The 21,685-nt window shown below is 42.3% G+C and overlaps 1 protein-coding gene across 1 annotated transcript; it reads right to left on the bottom strand.

Annotated features, from left to right (window-relative positions):
* Window positions 1–5,675: 5,675 nt before the first annotated feature.
* On the bottom strand, window positions 5,676–16,277 carry LOC149846750 (bifunctional riboflavin biosynthesis protein RIBA 1, chloroplastic-like). The gene is given in 9 exon segments (XM_089992344.1): window positions 5,676–5,775; window positions 5,777–5,925; window positions 11,895–12,191; window positions 12,517–12,646; window positions 13,717–14,047; window positions 14,416–14,428; window positions 15,687–15,908; window positions 16,007–16,084; window positions 16,128–16,277. Coding segments are annotated over 9 exon segments (1,470 nt in total).
* Window positions 16,278–21,685: the final 5,408 nt, after the last annotated feature.

The following is a 21,685-nucleotide window of genomic DNA, read 5'->3' as shown; positions in this document are numbered from 1 at the left end:
TTTGTTGGTCTTTTTCCCTTGGCCTTGTAGTGTTTTTGTTTTGTTGTTGTGGATGTATTATGTATGTTTCCTGCTGTGAATATTTTATTTATGTAAACCTATGTTTTATTTAATATTTGACACATAAAAATTAAGTCAACATGCATAGATGGTGTGTGGGTGAGCAGTATCCCCCAATTAAGTCCACCTGCATTCTACCATTTTAGCAATAAACCCAGTTATAATAGAAAAATAGAGTCATACAGAAAGAGAAATAAGAGTATAAGGGCCTAAGGAGAGGGTCCTTGCATGCATGAGTGAGCCATCAAAGAGCAGTCCCTCCTCCATGACATTCTCTGGTGTCTTGGGAGCCTTCCTGAACTGCATGACATCCTCATAGTCAGTATTTAGCTATTAGTTTTTAATGAGTATTCTATTATAAATTTTTTTTGTAATTTATATAAGGTTTTCAATGAACTAATATAAAGTTTTATGTATGTTGTATATATCTTAGGTATCTCGTGAAATTCCACTAGAGGGGGGGTGAATAGTGAAGTACGATAAAGATCGATAAAATAAAATAATCAGGCAATAAGGCACAACACATAAAACACAGAATTTATACTGGTTTGGTCAGTACCCAAACCTACATCCAGTCCCCAAGCAAACCACTTAAGCTTTCCACTATAACATCCGAGTCACTGGATAAATAGTACAACACCCTCTTCCTCAGAGGTCTTCTTCTCTCAACAGAGAAGGACAACACCCTCTTTCACAGAGGTCTTCTTCTCTCAACAGAGAAGGACAACACCCTCTTTCACAGAGGTCTTCTTCTCTCAACAGAGAAGGGCAACACCCTCTTTCACAGAGGTCTACTTCTTTCAACAAAGAAGGAAAACAGTGAATAACAGAGTTACAATACTTCCTATGGAACCTTCAGAATGATATGAATGCACGAATGAAGGATTCTCAGAATGTTCTGTTTGTCACTCAGAGGATGCTCTTTGTCAAAGAGCTGGACTTGACTTTTTCTCTTTTCTTTCTTTTCCTTTTCTCTTTCTTTTTCAAGGCGCTCTTTTCAAATATCGAATAGGAGTTTTTCTCGTTGTAAGCACACACGTCTATTCCATTCCATGTTTGAATAGTTTATTTGAGTGTGTTTATATAGCTTTAAAAAAATAGTCGTTACATTTTGAAATCGTAGCCTTTTTGAAATGTGAAATGTTATGTCATTTCAAAAAATATCTTTAGAGAAATTCGAGAATGCCTTTTTCTATAAAAGAAAAATATAGGGTACACTAGTCATTGTAATCTTTTTAGGTAATACATATTTTATGTAAAAAGTCTATTTCTTACAATAGTACATTGAACGTTGGGTTGTAGTTTTGTGTTTATTCTAATTAATGATTTGAGGTACATAAGTACTTCTTTACTTTAAATGAGTGTAAGTACAATGAGTGCTTTGAGATATTTATTTGTACATAGTCATGTCAAGTGTTTTCTTTATGTTGTGTTTTTCAAAGTCTTCAGAGAGAATGAGGACTTAAAGAAGGTCGACATTCTTTGAGAAGGATATTAACAAGGATTTGTTACAGGAGGTATTTAATGCTTTGTACAAAAGAGAATGATGACTTCAAGTAAGTCGACATTCTATGGTTTTGTAAAAAGGTAACTAGAGTCCTTTCAAAAACATATTATATTTGTTTTTCTTTTGTGTAGCCGATTTTATGTTTTTGTATTCTTCTTATATTAAAATCATTTCTTTAAAGAAGGTAACTAACATATTATATTTGTTTTTCTATGTAGTTGATTTTATGTTTTTGTCTTTTTCTTATATTAAAAACATTTCTTTAAAGAAGGTAACTAACATATTATATTTGTTTTTCTATGTAGTCGATTTTATGTTTTTGTCTTTTTCTTATATTAAAAACATTTCTTTAAAGAAGGTAACTAGAGTCTTTTCAAAAACATATTATATTTGTTTTTCCCTATGTAGACAATTTTATGTTTTTGTCTTTTTCCTACATTTCTTTTTCATGTTGTCTTGTATATAGTGTAAGGTACAATTATTACATGACAAAATATATTTTTCATAAAGGGTTGTAAGAAGGTACAATTATTGTTTTTCAAAAAGAAGCTTTTTGAAACTATCGTATACTTTTATGATATAGTTTTTATGAATGAGTATGTAATATGCAATATGCATGTTCCTGAAGGTTCTGTTACATATGACTCTAAAGAAGAAAAAGGTCTTCATCTTGAGGTAGCCGATCTCTTCATTTGAACTTTAGGAATGCATGGCTCATCAAGCTTTTTCTTCAAGGAGTATGATTGCACCATAGTTGTACTTGAACATGAAGTCTCCATCCTTATTGGGTGAGATATCCTTGCATCAAATACTCGTTAGATTTTATGGCAAAACATATTCAGTCATAATATAACATTTTTCAAGAGGACATATTATCATATCATATAAAATCAAATACGACAGTGTATCATATTATGTGACATCAAAACAGAGTTTCTCAACATCTCGCGATGTCTGCTACGTATAGACATGGTGCAAGAAAGGCCTACAAGTGTAGGCCACTAGCCCCAAGCCACCCCCAAGCAATATTTCATTTGAGGTAGCTAAGGTATAATTATTAATGTCGCGAGTTATGTGTGTATACAACCAATGGTACTTGCATGTATATGTTGATATTCAATTTTAATTGACGATGAAAATAGAGTAATGAGAATGAAAAAGGTATGCAGAAGCCAAAAATTAGTGAAGTGCTTTTGTTAGGAGAAGAACAGTTATTGATCAATGAAGTATATCACGTCGTTTAGTTGTTTGTTTGTTATGTTTGTATTTGGATTCATTTAAATCTAACATAAATGTATCACTTATTTTAATGATGCAGTACCTAGAAAGATTCATAGAGATACTTCAAAATTTGCATATGGAGAATTCCAAAAAGATACATGACTATAAAAGACCATTTACCTTGCCCCGTATTTCTTTGTCAGTCTTGAAAGTGATGTTTCTATTATTTTTTTATTATCAAATAGAAATTAATTGGTAAATATTGAAATTTATAACAAATGCTCAATAGGCCAAAAAATCGAGAAGGGGCTCGCAATTTCTTGGAGGCTGACCACTTGTCATATCCATTCTATGAATATGACAAGGTATGCTTAATGTTTACATTTATATAACATAAATTTTTAATTGCACAATGACCTTAAACTCGATTTATGTTACAAATCTTGATTATTGTCAACTGGAGCAATTATCATTGTGTTCTTTGGAAAATAAATATGAATGTAAAGGAGTTTGGGTTGTACAATTCAACGAAGTCTACAGATCTTGTTGATCAGAACCTTAGAGATATTGTATGTTAACATTACTTATTCAATAATGTGCTTATTTTTTTCAAGTACTCATCAAGTTAAATGTTGTATTGCAAGTTATTTTTTTATAGGGTGGTTTGGCTACGATGTTTACATCGACTGGAAGGCCATTGTCGTGCAAGATATTCCTAAGCAAGCGAACTCGTAATGATTTTGCACATGTTTGTTAACTCAATGGATATATGGTCATGTTATTGACTTGCTATATGATTTTTACATCTATGATTGTAGAATATTTATTCTCATGTACATGTATTGCTTAGACTTATGAAAAGATTCAAATTTCATGCAGATTACTAATAACCCTTATTTTATTGTGGCTTATGCATAGAATATTTGTTGTTTTTATTTTATATTTTAAGCTATTGTTAGAAAGTTACTAATATAACTCTTATTGCAAACTGATGCAGACACATACAAGAAGCGGATGATAAAATTTTATAAACATGAAAGGAAGAAGGTCTAGCAACAATAGACCAAAGTAATTGCTGAGAAGAAAGAAAAGAAGGATGGCAACGTCCTTAAGGAAAATCATGCTGAGGAGGATGAAGAGAGGGTCGAGGGGGAGGAAAAGAAGGTAGGCAACGACCTTAAGAAAGATCATGCTGAGGGAGAGGAAGAGAAGCCATTGGATGATGAGTTGCTAGATAGTGAGGAGAACTTAGCTGAGCTCTGAATACAATTTATTATACAATGGATGTAATATTGATGTAAACTTCATTCATAGTTGTATTTAAAAACTTTGTTATAATTTTGATGTAAACTTCATTCATGGTTGAAATTTATAATTGTTTATTTATGTTTGTTCCTCAATTTTAGATGTAAACTTCAAGCTATGTCGTGCATCGAAAACTATGGAGGGATGGTGGGTGTTGGAGGAATTGAGGAAAAGAGGTCGTAAGCTGAATTTTATCGTGTACAACATTGTGATCAATCCCTAAGAGCTCAAGTGCCCGAACTTTATCCCTTCTTTGAGAAAAGTATAGATTCATTTGGGTTGGATTCAAATCCAAAAGATCCTTAATCCATATCTCATCCATAATTTTTATAAATAAGGGTCGACCCTAGAACATGAACATTTAGAAATTCCATGTCTGAGTGTTGACTTTAGAGAGAATGAGTCCCTGGCATTGCCCTCACTCTGCCCCTCTCTCCCTAAACTACTATACCCTATGCGGAGGTGTTGTTGATTGGGAAAAGTCAGTCAGAGCTTGAAAGACAAACAGACCCCAAAGTTCATAAAAATATGATTTTCAGATCAATTTTTTTATTCATTTTTGTTTATATATTCAATTTGTTTTGTAAGTGCTCATACGTATTTGATACCCATTTGATCTTACTTACATCTCGTTTCGTGGGGAGTTGGAATCTTGAATCTATATATATTCTCGTTAGAAAGCTTCGAGTTTATGAGGTCGAAACCTGCTCTTGCTTTACCTTCTTGTGGAGAAAGACAACCGAGGCTTGAAGCTCACATTTTAGATGACCATTAATTTCTTAATGTTGGCGGAAGAACGTCATCAAGTAAGCAATGATTTGCAATTCGCAGGACTATAAAAATCTTAAGAAATTGAAAATTGCAGTCAGAGATATAACAAAGTTCACAAGGTGGTGCTCTGGAAGCTCTGATTCATCTTCAAAATGCATTGTTCCTTTGCTTTTTATGTAACGCATATTGGAGCTTTCAAAACAAGGCCTGACCAAGCTAGTGTAATTACTTTGGTATGGAGAGAGTGGTACGAGTCATGGAAGGCGCTTTATCAACTTGAGGGATCCAATGACCAAGCCTAACAGCAGAGGAGCGCACGCTGTTGATGGGTAGAGCATGACAGATTGATTGGATAAAACTTATATATGTATTGCAGATAGGATTCCTAAACAAGCCGAGTTTGGGCTGTTGAGGCTCGGCTTGTTAAGGGTGCACCTTGCTCGGGCTCACGAGCCAAACCCAGCCCAGCCTGAGCATGTTACGAGCCCATCACAAGCCTGAATTACCTAATTCATCCACATTTTATAAAAATATTAATAAGAATTAAACACCTTTGCTCTTACATTAAATTGATCACCTCAAGTTCTTCCCAAAAATAAACTTAATTGTAAGTTCCATTTAACTTGGCTCTAAAGTCAACCATTCGAAGGTTGTCAGGTCCATTAGCAATTAATCATCTTGTCAAGGGAAAAAAATAAAACAAATAACTGTATGCAATTTAAGAAATTGCACACGTTATGATCAAGGTATAGCCACCTCAAAACAAGAATGGAAGACAAATAGAAATACAATATTATCAGAGTGACTAGTCCTATCTGGAAGATGCATCACTGTTGATACCTTTTGCCTTGGCGGAACCATTTAGACGGCTGTTGAATTCAGAATCATATACATGCCCCATCTTCTTACGCTGTCTCTAGATATCTCCAGTTTTCTGTTGTTATTGGACACAATAAAGGAACTCGGCCTACAATGGTCAAACCATAACCCTTCAGTCCAATGTATTTTACTGGGTTGTTGGTCATCAGCCTCATCGTTCTAACGCCCAGATCTTGCAGTATCTGCAAACCAAAATGCAAACACACACACATATATATATATGTCATGTTTCTGTTCAAGCAAAATAAAGGGAAGCATTCTCATTGTTTCGGACCGCCATGCTTTTCACCTTTTTGCTCTGATGTGTATTCCTCTTTGGCACTCTAGAGTGCCCCAAAAGGCCTTACGGCCTAAGTACCCCGTGTATTCGGACTCTCTCTTCCCCTCTTGATGTACTTTGCTTTCAAGTATCTATAAAGAAGCTTTTTGCATCTCTCTCTCTCTTGTGCTTGTGCATACACGTACTCTTGCTTCCGCTCGTGCGCGTGTGTTGTGCGTTGCTTGTGCGCTTAAAAGGCCTGCCTTCGGTGTGTGATTGCCCGAAGCCACGTCACGGGGGCCTTCGCTTCCCAGCCCGTGACAAGTTGGTATCAGAGCCTTGTCGACATTGGGAGTGACAATGGCGCCGAAGAAGATTGCCATGACTTCTTCAAGCAGTATGGTTCCTGCTGAAGAGGACTTCATGGCCGATGATCGGGTGTCAGCCATCTCGCGCGATGTGGAGGAGCTGACTGGGTCAGTGACCAACATGGAGAAGTTGGTTAATGGAACTTGTGTTGCTTTCAGAGATCTCAATGCAGAGATCAAGACAGCAGTAGAGGGAGTGGAAGACTCGGTGGAAAGTCTTGCCACTAAACTTAACTACTTGGTGGAGGACTTTTCCACCAGATTTGATGATTTGTTGGGTCGGTTCAACATCATGGCTGCTGAATTGGATGTTGTTCGACGAAAGAATGAACAGTTAGAGCGGCAGTTGAGAACTGCCCCGGCTGGCGGTGTTGCAACATATGTGGAGAGACCACGTTACAGGCTACCTGAGCCCGCAAAGTATAAAGGCACGTGGGACTCAAAGGATCTCGAGAATTTTATCTACGAGATGGACCAATTTCTAGAAGCTGCGAGGATAGAAGAGGACGCAGATAGGCTGCGCACCACAATAATGTACTTTGCGGATGAAGCGACCCTTTGGTGGAGACGTCGCTTAGGTGATGTTCGACGGGGATTGGTTGCTATAACCTCATGGGAAGACCTCCAGAAAGAAATGCGAGACTACTTTCTACCTAAAAATCAAGAGAAAATGGCCCGCAAAAGGTTATTGGCATTGAAACAGACAGGGTCAGTACATGACTATGTCAAGGCATTCTCTTCGATAATGTTGGAAGTGGAGAGAATGGATGATGAGGATCGGTTGTTTTACTTTGGCAACGGGTTGCAAGGATGGGCAAACCAAGAACTTATCCGGCATGACCCCGCAACACTAGCTGAGGCGCTTGCGGTTGCAGAGAAACTTGTCGAGCTGGATAGGAATGACCCTGCATTTCAAGGCAGACAACAGGGAAATGATCGCAACAACCGAAGGGACAATCGAAGAAATGACCAAGGACAAAATGTTGGTCGGGGAAACCAGTAGAATCATGGCCGTTAAGATGGCCAAAATAATAATCAGAATTGAAATAACTTCCAAGGTGATAATTATCGTCGCCGCGACTGTCGCATCTGCCACGGGGATCATTGGCAGGATACATGTCCCAATAGAAACCGCGGTCAAGAGAATGGAGATAACCGCGCACCCCGAGTTGCGAATGCTGTTCAGGGTGAGGAAGAGGATCAACTTGCAGAAGCGCCAACGGTTGGCGCAATGCAGATGATGAATGCAGTAAAGGTCGCAACCAGTGTGGAACCGATGGTATGCAAAGAATTGATGTATTTGGAACTTTTGCTCAACGAAAGACTTACCAAGGCATTGGTAGACACGGGTGCCACGCACAATTTCATCTCGCGTGAAGAAGCAGAACGGTTGGGATTACAGTGGGAACAAAAAGAGAGCCGCATGAAAGTGGTTAATTCAGAGGCTAAAGCCATCTATGGCATTGCTCGGGAGGTACCAGTGCGGATCCACAACTGGTCAGGAAGGATCGCGCTATCAGTCGCACCCATGGATGATTTTAAAGTCATCCTCGGGATGGAATTCTTGAGAAGCAACAAGGCAGTGCCGATGCCCCACCTCAACGTTGTCAGCTTTGAGAGTGAGAGTCAGCCCTGCATGGTTACTGCGATGACAGAAAAGTCTTGTGAGCGTTTGGTGTCTGCGCTCCAGTTGAAGAGAGGCATGAAAAGTGGTGACGAGACTTTTCTTGTCACAATCCGGGCTACAGATGAGGTAGAAAAAGTCGCGGATGTCCCAGAGGCCTTAGCGCCAGTATTAAAGGAGTTCGGTGATGTTATGCCCGCCGAGATGCCGAAGAAGCTACCTCCGAGGCGCGAGGTAGATCATCAGATTGAATTAATACCGGGTGCACGGCCACCCGCAATGGCTCCTTATCGCATGGCAATTCCTGAGCTGCAGGAATTACGCAGACAATTGGATGATATGCTCGAAGCAGGAATCATCCAACCATCCAAAGCTCCTTTTGGAGCGCCCATGCTCTTTCAAGCAAAGCACGATGGGTCGAAGTGGTTGTGCGTCGACTATAGGGCACTGAACAAAATGACGGTGAAGAACAAGTACCCACTTCATTTTGATCGCAGACTTGTTTGATCAACTTGGAAATGCGAAGGTCTTCTCTAAGTTGGATTTGAGATCGGGCTACTGGCAAGTGAGAGTTGCAGAAGGGGATGAGGCAAAGACTACTTGTGTAACGCGATATGGGGCGTTCGAATTCCTTGTCATGCACTTTGGCTTGACGAACGCGCCCGCTACCTTTTCGATCCTAATGAATAAGATCTTCTACCCGCACCTCGACAAGTTTGTCGTCGTCTATTTGGATGACATAGTGGTGTATAGTGACTCGATGGAGCAGCATGTTCAGCACCTTCAAATTGTGTTTCAGACTTTGAAGGACCACGAATTGTATGTCAAGCGAGAGAAGTGCCTATTCGGTCAAAAGGAAGTCCATTTTCTGGGGCATATTGTTGGAGGAGGCACTCTCAAAATGGACCACAAAAAGATTGAAGTTATTCAAGCATTGGAACCGCCCTCTAAGGTTTCTGAGTTGCGCTCTTTCTTGGGGCTTGTAAATTATTACCGATGCTTCATCAAGGGATACTCGCAGATTGCGGCTGCGCTCACAGATCTGTTGAAGAAAGATAGACCATGGCTATGGTCTGATGCCTGCCAGAAGGCTTTTGATGGGTTAAAACATGCCTTGACAAGGGAGCCTGACTGTCGGCAACCCTTTGAAGTGCAGACCGATGCGTCTGACTTTGCTATTGGTAGGGTGTTGCTCCAAGAAGGACATCCCATCGCATTTGAAAGCAGGAAGTTGAACGACGCTGAACGTCGATACATGGTGCACGAGCGCGAGATGTTGGCAGTTGTGCATTGTCTCCGCACATGGAGACACTATCTCTTGGGATCACACTTCGTTGTGCGCACTGACAATGTTGCGACAAGCTACTTCCAAACTCAGAAGAAGCTGAGTCCAAGGCAAGCACGTTGGCAGGATTTCTTGGCAGAATTTGATATGGTCCTTGAGTACAAGCTAGACAGGACCAATGTTGTGGCCGATGCCTTGAGTCGAAAGGCGGAACTTGCAGCTTTGCTCGCATGGGAGGGCAGTGTGAGCCAACCGACGAGCGACCTCCTTGAACAAGTGAGAGAAGCTTCGAAAAGTGACCCAATGACTCAACAATTGATTGCATTGGTAAAGGAAGGAAAGACGCGGAGATTCTGGCTAGGGGATGGTTTGCTCCGCGCTGCGGGCGATCGTCTATATATTCCGCGACAAGATACCTTGAGGAGGCGCTTGATGCACGAGTGCCATGATACTACTTGGGCGGGTCACCCAGGACAACAGAGGACCTTGGCATTGTTGGAACGTGCATTTTACTGGCCGCAGATGCGCGATGACGTAGATGCCTATGTGCGGACTTGCTTGATTTGCCAACAAGACAAGCCCATCAATCAGAGACCCGGTGGACTACTGGAGCCCCTACCTATGTCGAGTCGCCCGTGGGAGTGCATAACCATGGACTTCATTGTAAGCTTGTCGAAAGCACAAGGTTGCAGTTCGATTTATGTGGTTGTGGATAGGTTCTCGAAGTATGCTATCTTCGTGCCTGCTCCGGCCACCTGCTCAGCCGCTGATACTGCAAAGTTATTCGTGCGAAACGTAATTAAGCATTGGAGAATTCTAGAGAGCATCGTCAGTGACCGTGATGCACGCTTCACTAGCAAGTTTTGGCGAGAAGTGTTTCGCTTAATGGGGACGAACTTGCATTTCAGCACAAGTTTCCACCCCCAAACCGACGGACAAACAGAGAGAATAAACGACATGCTGGAGGAATACCTGCGGCACTTTGTCAGTGCCAACCAAAGGGATTGGGTTGATTTACTTAATGCGGCTCAATTCTGCTACAACCTTCAAAAGAGCGAGTCATCCGGCCATAGTCCATTTGAAGTCGCAACTGGACAACAGCCGCAGACTCCGCACTCCCTTGTTGCGCGAGGACGTGGAAAAGCACCTTATGCATACCAGTTTGTCAGGAACTGGCAAGATCAGACAGAGTTGGCGAAGGCATATCTAAACAAGGCAACCAAGCGCATGAAGAAATGGGCAGATGAAAAGCGTCGCCCAGCAGAATTTCGAGTTGGAGACAAAGTGTTGGCCAAGCTCTTTCCTGACCGCACAACTATCTTTCGGGACCACCACCGAGGCCTTATTCGCAAGTATGATGGCCCCTTCACCATTATCAAACGTGTGGGAAACTTGGCGTACCGGCTGGACTTGCCAACAAACTTTTAAGTGCACCCGGTATTCTATATATGCAACCTGAAGCCATTCCACAAAGATGAAGGAGATCCTCAACGGAGCATGCCTCAACGTGCTCTGATTCCGCAGCGAGCCCCTTCAACAGTTAGTGTACCAGGCAGAGATCCAGATATCATCCTCAACCATTCCAACAACTATCTAGGGGAAGTCAAAAAGTACTTAGTGCAGTGGAAGGGATTGCCAGAATGTGAAGCCACCTGGGAGAAAGCCAGCAGCATGTTTCAGCATCGACAGCTTGTAGAAGGCTACCATGAACAATTGGCGTCGAGGACGGCGCCAACTTAGGCGGGGGAGCATGTTCCGGACCGCCATGTTTTTCACCTTTTTGCTCTGATGTGTATACCTCTTTGGCACTCTAGAGTGCCCCAAAAGGCCTTACGGCCTAAGTACCCCGTGTATTCGGACCCTCTCTTCCCCTCTTGATGTACTTTGATTTCAAGTATCTATAAAGAAGCTTTTTGTATCTCTCTCTCTCTCTTGTGGTTGTGCATACGCGTACTCTTGCTTCCGCTCGTGCGCGTGTGTTGTGTGTTGCTTGTGCGCTTAAAAGGCCTGCCTTCGGTGTGTGATTGCCCGAAGCTACGTCACGGAGGCCTTCGCTTCCCAGCCCGTGACACTCATAGTGCCCCATCAGTGAAATGTATACAAATCTAATAGGCCAAGAGAACTGCCAAGAACAAAGAAATCACATCAAACACAGATGCAGCCAAAAAACTGTCATAGAGGGGACTGGCCGATGCAAATAGCAGCATATTTATATCAGCTATTTTTCAATAACATCTGGAGTTTAAGATTCTGAATCCTAAGCTTGTCCTAAGACATTTTCGACCCAAGAACCGGACCTTGTCATTATGCAGATTAAGAACTCTATATGGCATCCTTCAGATTTGAGATCCATGTTACATGGACATTCCATTTTTGCCTCCCGTTCCATATCTCTTTATGTACATGACATATTGGAAAAACTCAGAAAAATCACATCCCCGTACCCACAGCCGTATCCATGTGACATAGCTTGAGATAAATAGAAATGTAGAAATGTAGAAATGTAGACATCCAAATGTTTGATATGGCTTTATATAATTCATGTTTTTGTAACAAGCACTAAATTTGATACCAATACAGAGATTACGAGTGGAAATTGGACAATTTTCTGTTACCTGTGCACCAATGCCATATTCCCTTGAATCAACTGGCAATCCTAGTTCCTCATTGGCTTCCACTGTATCGCGTCCATCATCCTGGAGGTTATATGCACGCAGCTTATGACCAAGCCCAATACCCCTTCCCCCGTGTCCACGTAGATAAACAAGCACACCCCTTCCAGCTGCCTCAATCTGCTCCATTGCAAGTGCTAGTTGGTTCCCGCATTCACATCTGGCAGATCCAAATATGTCTCCAGTAAGACACTCTGAATGGACACAGACCAGTATGTCTTGTCCATCTCCAATCTCTCCCTATTCATTAAAATAATAAAAGAAATTAAATAACAAGTAGAAATGGGAAGTCAATGATAAATTAAACTAATGTCAAACACCATTTCTCTGACTGTGGAAGATTAACAAGCAGAAATTAGTGTCATAAAGATCAAGTGGGATGCAGTGTCTAGAACTGGTTTGGCTCAGAGGGGGTCATGGCTCCAAAACTGCTATAACACCACTTGCAAGAGCTTGAATGGCCTAAGTGCCTGGAGTTTGGTAGCAAATAAAATTGTGGCACCTTTACATCAGGTCCCACTTATCAGAAATAGAGAAAGAACATTATGATTGACAGCATGCCTACCTTAACAAAGGCTATGTTCTCAATTCCATTCAACTGAGATTGATAGCAATATGCCTGGAAAGGGCCCCATTTAGTAGGTATACGAGCAACTGATGCTTGCTGCACCAACTTCTCCCTCTTCCTTCTATACCTGTTCATGAAATGGTATTATCCATATTAGCAGAACACTGTAAGCCTTTTGATATTCTATTGTTGATGACTTTTCAGTTAACGTGGCTTTTAAGTCAGATGGTTTAGGCAACCCCTTTGAGTGTAGGTTAAAAGTCATTGCACTAAACTCGATACCTTGAGCATGTCCTGTGTCAATTCAAAGTCCAAACCTACCAGGCTTGGTGAATCTTATGAAAAAACTGAACCTCCAGGACTTGGTTGACTAGAGGCAAACACACCCCAACTCTATAGTGATACTGATATGTAACAGTCAAAAGCCTCGTGCATGTCCACCAATAGGAGTCACCCAAGTGAGACTCAGAATTCACTTATTCAGAACTTAAGTGATGCATTTCAGACAAGGAATCCAAATCCAATTTTATAATGATAATTGATATGTTACAATCAACTGCACTGCGTGTGCATGTCCATTGAAGGGGGCATCTCCAGTGACTTGGAATTCGCTTGTTCAGAACTCAACTGACATATTAGGGCAAAGGCATCCAAGTTGACCAAATCTGTGGCAGAATATCTTCAAGTCTGTTGATATTCTATCAATCCTGGCTGTTGAGTCAGGCATAAAACAAGTGAACCCAACCCTGACTCTCCACTCAGAACCAAAACAAGGTGAAACCCTGATGTGGTGAATGCCACGTCTCTGAACCAGATATGCAAGACAAGGTTAAAGAAAAGTGTGTCTCTCCAAAGATAACACTTTTAGTTGAATGTATCAAAAGACTTTATGAAAAATGTTATGTTTCTCCAAAGATAACACTTTTTAGTTGAATGTATCAAAAGACTTCATGAAAAATGTTTATGGCCAGTTCTCTAACATCCTTGTGTCAACATGTGAATGAACCTAAACCAAACAAGCAACATCTCATCTTACAAAATCTCTATTACTTTTAAGCAAATAATTATAAAATATAAAGGCAATTCAACACTCAAATTTTTCACAAACCTAGTGAAAAGATGAAACAAAATTACCCAGAATGGTAATTCAGTCCTTTAGAACTTAGTTTACCAAAAGAAAATTAGTTTAATACCTACCTGACCAAGTCAGCAATTGATATTATCTTCATGTTCTCCTTTTTGACAAATTCACGAAGCTTTGGCAATCGGGCCATGGAGCCATCATCATCATCCACAATTTCACATAAAACTCCAACAGGATCCAACCCAGCTAGCATAGCAAGATCCACAGAGGCTTCTGTATGTTCAGCTCTTTTGAGAACACCACCCTCCCTGTACTTCAGAGGAAAGATATGACCTGGACTGTTGAAATCCTCAGGCTTTGAGTCAGGAGATGCAAGAGCCAAGATGGTATAAGCTCTATCTTTAGCAGATACTCCAGTGGTTGTACCAGAGTTACCAGAAGCGCCTAGATAAAAGGGGAAGCGTGCTTCCCCGAAGCGCGCTTCGGAAGCGTGAAACGTCGCGCTTCCAAAGTGTGAGGGGAAGCGTCCCCCTTTTTTGGGAAACGTGTTTCCCTTTTATGGGAAGCATGGGAAGCGCGCTTCCCCCTCGCTTCCCCATTTTTCCATTTTTTCGCTTCCCCTCGCTTCCGGTTCGCTTCCTAAGTCACTTCTGGTTCGCTTCCTAGGTCGCTTTCGAGACGGATCAGAATTTTCTTCTAAGTGGTCCCATGCTTCCCCGCTTCCTAAATTTTTTAAAGTGCCTTGATTCCCGCTCCCGCTTCCCATATCGCTTCCCGCTCCCACTTCCTCGACTGGTAACTCTGGGTTGTACCTACTTTTGCATCCTACAAGTAAATACACAAGTATATAACAGTTGAAATGGCTGATGTGCTATGTCACATGGGTGCGGGTGTGGGTGCGGGTGCGACAATATATATATATATATATATAGTCCAAAAGTTGGACATAAATGACTCTGGGTGCGTTGACTGCACCCAGGGTCAGGTTGATCGCATCGGGTGCTAGTGCGTGTGCGACACGGGTGCGGCACCTAATTGGAGAATTCCTGACATATAGGGCAAAAAAAAAAAATTCTTGGCAATTTTTTTTTAAGTTCGAAAATTGGACCAAAATGACCCTGGGTGTGTTGACCGCACCCGGTGCCGCACCGGCACCCGCATCGCGTCGACGCGGGTGCAACACCCTGCTAGCCAAATCCCTGTGACATAGCTGATGTGCAACCAATCAAAATACATAACTTTCAGATCTTGCAATACACCATCTGCAACTATAACTGATTAAAGGTGAATAACAATTGGAAATCAAAGGCACCACAAACCATAATTGACAAACTCGTGATTCAGAGTCGGATCGCCCAACCCCTTGACCCACAAGTCAGCAGATTGACTCGGTAACTCGAATGAGTCAGGACTATGCATTTTCTAGTGTTAAGATATGAAAAAAATCAAAATTCATATTGTATAATCACTAAATTTAGCACATGACATCAATGAGTAAGCTATATAAGTACTCAACTATACATAATTGTTAATATTTATGATTTAAAAACATATAATTCTTTATAACAAGTATTCTTTTGTGGAAATTATGCATTAAAATCACAAAATGCATGAAAAACACATAAGAGGCATGTGGATCGGCAGTCCTGAATCGGTGACCCAGTTGGGGTCCAATCCGGGCCAACTCGCCGGGTTTGCCAACTATGCCACAAACCCTTTCATATAGATAACTAATATTAATGCTTCTTGATCAATTGCTTCAAGCATGCAAAATAAATAAATGGCATCGTACTTATAGTCGGTCAAATGAAAGGTATTAGATGAACTCATAACTGAGCCGACTGCACGTCAGCAAATAAAAGAGATTGGACAAACTCATAAATGAGTGATAGCATGAAGAACAATTTAGTCGTTGAACTCAAGCCAACCTTAGACCCTGTGATTGACAAACATCACCTACATATATATTCATTCCCATAGGCAACCATACATCATTGAGAATTTACAAGGTATAAAGCCTAAAAATCAAAGCGCTCAGTGCATGATAATAAAATTGATTACATAATAAGCAGCCAGTACAAACCACTGATACTGTGAATGCAATACAAAGCTTCTCTTTGTTTTCTTTGTGTGACACCATTAAAGGAATATCTAACCTCTCCAAGTGTTCTCCCTTCATGGCCACACACACAATTCCAGTGCCATGCTTTACAATGAAAGCCATCGCTTCTGGTGTTACCATAGAGGCTGACATTATAAGGTCTCCCTCGTTTTCTCGGCTTTCATCATCTACAACAATTACAAACTGCAAATTCAAATAGTAGTTATCGGAGAGTACAATAAGAAGCTTAACAGTAGAAACAGAAATTATGGGAAGAAAAAAGTTGTATGGTGAAAATTTACCTTGCCTAGGCTAATATCCTTGATAGCTTCTGGAATGGAGGAGAATCCTTCCAAAGGACGATCCAAATCCCCATCAGGGCCATGTAGGCGTTACCTGAAACAACATACACAGAAAGCATACTTGTGTATCTGTTGATGCCACAGAGCGTGCGTGCGGGTGTTTCGGCATTCTCCTCATCCGGTCGACACCCACGATGAGCCCTGGCCTTAAGTCAACGGTGAGCACGACCTTATACCACGTAAATCCGAATGTGGAATTTAGGTAGGCCATTGCCACGAATCTCTCATCATCTTCGTAGCAGCTAACCCCCTTATATAATGGGAAAGAGGCAGTTACGTACGTAACTGCCACCCACTATCACACCATTAGTGGGCCACATTAGTGGACGACAGTTACGTACGTAACTGCTTCTTTCCCATTATATAAGGGGGTTAGCTGCTACGAAGATAATGAGAGATTCATGGCAATGACCTACCCAAATTCCACATTTTGGTTTACGTGGTATAAGGTCTTGCTCACCGTCGACCTAAGGTCGGGGCTCATCGTGGGTGTCGACCGGATGAGGAGAATGCCAAAACACCTGCACGCACGCTCTGTGGCGTCAACAGATACACAGGTATGCTTTCTATGTATGTTGTTTCAGGTAACGCCTACATTGGGTTATGGGCCCACTGGATGCCCAACGGCTTGACAGAGCAGAGGTAAAAAGGGCACGACACCAGCAACGACCTATGTCGCCCAACGACGACTCACATCGCTTGTCGGCGACCCACACCGACGGCCTGCTCACGGTGGAACCTCCATCGACCGAAAAAAAAAACCAACCTAACTGCTGAAGAAGCAGGGGGGGTGCCGGATTGCTGACATCCGTCTGGCAACACATAGAATCCGGGGATTAAAAACCCCATTTCTCTTTGGCCATGGGGCTGCAGAGTCGACAACCATCGTCGGAGAATCGGGATGATCGTTGTGGGGCGATATGCCAGAAGGAGCGGCCATTGGTTCGTCGCGCCGGCGAAGTCCCTTGATCGCACGGCCTGAGATCCCATGCACCATCGGGTTGCAGGGTGGTCGGCCTATGCCGAGGTCACCGGAGCTGTTGTCAGGGTTGGAGATCACCGGATGGCCGACGTCTGGGGTTTGAATCCCCCCCCCTTTCTCTGCCCTGCTTCTTCAGCCGTTAGGCTAGGCTTTTTTTTTTATCGATGGAGGTTCCGCCATGAGCAGGCCACCGGTGTGGGTCGCCGGCAGGCGATGCGAGTCGTCGTTGGGCGACATGGGTCGTTGCTGGTGTCGTACCCTTTTTACCTCTACTCTGTCAAGTCGTTGGGCATCCAGTGGGGCCATAACCCAATGTAGGCGTTACCTGAAACAACATATATAGAAAGCATACCTGTGTATCTGTTGACGCCATAGAGCGTGCATGCGGGTGTTCTGGCGTTCTACTCATCCGGTCGATGCCCACGATGAGCCCTGGCCTTAGGTCGACAGTGAGCAAGACCTTATACTACGTAAACCCGAATGTGGAATTTGGGTAGGCTATTGTCACGAATCTCTTATCATCTTTGTAGCAGCTAACCCCCTTATATAATGGGAAAGAGGCAGTTACGTACGTAACTGCCACCCGCTATCTCCCCATTATGTGGTCCACTAATGTAGCCCACTAATGGTGTCAAACTGGGTCACCCAAATGGGTTGGACCCAAATCCGTTATGTCTAACAGGTCATTGCTCTCCTGTACAAAAATAGTTATCACTGTTTGACATGACTTTGATTGCATCTGTTCCAATTGCCACAACATTAGTTTGATTTTCTGCAATATTTTCTGACGACAGATTGTTTCGAAAGGAAGATTTGTCGTCTCCAGTTCTTTGTGCAACAACAGCTCCACCATCATCGTTCCCACTAAAGCAGATTGTATTTACTTTCCTTAAGTTGATTGACAATGACTTCCAAGTTCTTAAATTTCCAGATGGTGGATTAATAAATCTCATCCCTCTAGCGTCGTGTAGTAACTTCTAACCCCTGATAAAAAGGGAAAAACAGACAGATGCAATCAAATTATCTGAGGTAAAAGAACTCATATCTAATGATGCACAAGAATATTTTAACATTAATAACTGACAGTTATCAGAAAATTACATCTGCAACACTTTATAAAACTCAAACAATTCTCAGTTAAAACCTAATCCCATGCAAAGGTTTAACATTTATCTAAGCATTACATTCATAGCTATCCAGCTCTGCCCCAGTGATTCAACAACTCAACCAAACAACAGATTTGGCATATCTCCCACCATGCTTCATTTTTTCTTATATATATATATACACACTAAAATGGGCAACAGGGTATGCTAGGTGCCTAACCAATTTACCAAATGCATAAAGTCAAGTCCTTAGACCACCAGAATCCTAACAATCCACCAGGTTCGGCAGCTGACATCTTCGGCGGGAGATTCTAGGATCGTTTTCACTCTCACCAGGTAGCCATTTTCTTAAGACGCCCCTTTCAGGATTTGAACTTAAAACATGTTAATTGCTCTGATACCAAATGTTCGGTGCCTCACCAATACACTAAAAGGCCGTAAGGTGATTAAGGTGCCTAAAAGTCCTTAAACCACCAGAATCTTAACATGGTAATCTTAATATTTAAAATGAGAAATAGACTAAACTGATGGGAAAACTAGTGGATGTCAATATGAATATTCAATCAAACAGACAAGTTGAGTCTGAACTTTATCTCTAAAGCCAAACCAAGTAAGCTCTTATCACGATCTATTTGCTCGACACCCACCAAAAGAACAAAGAAAAAAGATTAAAAATGAGATAAACTAGGCCCAGAAACTCACGATGATCGAGGGATCTCCATCGTGGGGCAAGATACTCTCAAAGAACTCAATCTGCTCGCTCCTGCCATCGTGATGAACGAAATTGAGACGTTGGGTTGCTTCAGAAGCGAAACTTAGTTGATCTGCAGTAAAAAATAGCGCAACCCACAAAGGGAAAAAGAAAAGAGAAGGATCACCCATCACTGTATCAACGAATTTAAATCAAATTGCAGTTTAACGACGTACCTTCTCTTTCAGAGCGACGGAGACACCGAGCCCCCGCATCTAACCGACGGTGGTGATTCTCAATTCGGCCACGTGGCTGATGAACACCCGCCCGATGGATTCTCGAGGAGAAACACAGCGAGCGGGAGAGAGAGAGAGTTGGGAGGGAGAAGGAGGTTTCGGTGTATAAATATATAACAATTTACGTCGTTGTTTCTCTGACTTGACCTCCTTTCCATTTTCTCTCTCTCTCTCATCCACCACCAAATTCACCAATGAGGATTGAATTCCTGAAAAGAGTGCAATAGCCAACTGGATTCTGTCACAAGAATACAGCAAAAAAGACACGAGATATGCCATTTTATGGTATTTTTTCATTAAGAATGGCGTACACAAGGACACGACAGAGTAACTTGCAGTATCTCTGTGAATAGACTAGAAGTGCAAACAAGCTTTATCATTTATTTAACGTGTCACAAACCTTTCTTTATGAAAAATGTGTTTCTTTTGAACCTGGGCCTGTTTCATGGATTGGACTTTGTTTGTGAATTTCTGTGTGGGACCCAGGGGTCAGTGCGCCAAGCCAAATCGAGATGGGTCTTTTTTGTGTGATTTGGAATCACAGATGTGAGTAAATTCACCCAAACGGTGAGCTAAAATTAGGGGTGGCAAAATCTGACACGACCCGCCAACCCGACCCGCTTCTTAGGTAGGTTCGGGTTTGGCTTAAACGGGTTCGTGTCGTTAACGGGTTGACCCGCCTAACCCGTTTATTAAACGGGTTGGGTTCGTGTTAGGGGTATGCCAACCCGCCAACCTGGCTGACCCGTTTAGTAAACGGGTTAGGCAGGCGGGCCAACCCGTTTACCCGAACCTGATCCGCCAACCCGTTTACCCGACCCCGACCCGCCCGCCAACCTGCCAACCCGCCCACCAATCCGCTCGCTAACCCGTCAACTCATTCGCTAACCTGCCCGCCAACCCGCCCGCCAACCCGTTTACCCGACCCTGACCCTCCCGCTAACCCGCCTGCCAACCTGCCCGCAAACATGAACCTGACCTGCCAACCCGTTTACCCGACCCGACCCATTTATTAAATGGGTTAACCGTGTCAGGTTACCCATTTAATAAATGGGTCGGGTTCATGTTTGCCACAACTGACCCGTTTAATAAACGGGTCGGGTTCGTGTTGAGGTATGTTGACCCGTCAACCCGCCGACACGACCCGCCAACCGGACCCGATTGCCACCCCTAGCTAAAATTGGGTTTGTGGCTACTTTATCATATGGTTCAATTGGAATATATGCATCTTAAGATGGGATGGACCTCTACCTTTTCACTTTCTTGCTTTACAAGAGGCTGACAATGAAATGCTAGCCACAAACTTAAAAAGGAAATTATTTTTAGTTTTTATTTCTCTGCCATGTGGATAGAGAAAGAAGTCGAGTTTGTTTTCTATTTTGTTTCTAAGGCTATTTAAGTGTTGTGGCTTGCACCCTTTCCCACCATAGGATAATCAGGCATGCAGGCATGATGGTGAAAAAGTGTCATGTGAAAGAATCTCCCCTTATGTGAGAATGAAAAAGACTAGAATTTGGATCAGGTGCAATCATATTGCACAAAGTGCATGTGCGGCTGCACCTGGCCCATTTATTGTAGGGATGGTAGTGGACCGGGGTAGGGGAGGACTTCACCCCTGCTCCATCTAAAAATCCTGCCCTCCATCCCTATCTTCATTCTCACATGGGTTTTGATTTTAACCTCCATTCCCATTTCATGTCCTCCATCCCAGATTCAAACAGGGTGTGGCCCCGTTTTCCTTTGGTCCACTGTCATCCCTAAAGAAGGATTGGGGACAGGGTGAGATAGGGTAGGGCAGAGAATGAAGACGAGGATAGGACAGGGCGAAGAAAAGTATAAGTCAATCTCCGCATGAGTTTTGATTTTAATCTACATCCCCATTTCATATCCTTCATCCCTGTTCTAAATAAGGTGGGGCGGGGCGGGGCGGGGCAGGGCCCCATTTTTTTCCGATCCACTTGTAGTCGGGCCACAGCTCACATGCTGTGTCAGAAAAATGAATGGCGGTCAGGTGTAGCGGCACATGCATTTTATACAATGTGATTGCACTTGTTGATCTGGCTTAAAAAAGTAGGCATTAAAAGAGAGTGGAAAGACACCACATTTCAGAGAGAAAGATTCCCTCTTACTCTCTAGTCTCAATTGAATTTCATTGAACGTTTTGTGAGTCTGGCCATAGAATATGAACTTCATGGACTTTATAGTTTAACTTGCATCGGATTGAAATGTTTTCATGTATATACAGTTTGTCAAAGAATTCTAAAAGTTAGTGGCCATAATGAATAACTTTGGCTTTTTATCTTCCGCTGGTTTGAATATCAATTGCTTGATAGATCTTATAATTAAGTTGCTTTATCTTTAGTCCGGTTGGGACGCTGCGGAGTAATAGAATTTGGAAAAGACAAGCCACCAGATTGGTTTTCATATCCTATTGCTTGTAAAACCTGCCGTGATCAGGTGATCTGCCAAATGCATCCTCACCCTTCACAAATTGCATAAAGACTGCGGGTCCTGATGGGATGATGCAATGGACGGTGAAGATGT

This window comes from Nuphar pumila, chromosome 2 (genome assembly GCF_984573655.1).
Source record: "Nuphar pumila chromosome 2, dmNupPumi1.hap1.1, whole genome shotgun sequence".
Classification (NCBI taxonomy): domain Eukaryota; kingdom Viridiplantae; phylum Streptophyta; class Magnoliopsida; order Nymphaeales; family Nymphaeaceae; genus Nuphar; species Nuphar pumila.
The sequence above is the reverse complement of the archived record's forward strand: the minus strand, read 5'-3'. Positions and strand labels throughout refer to the sequence as shown.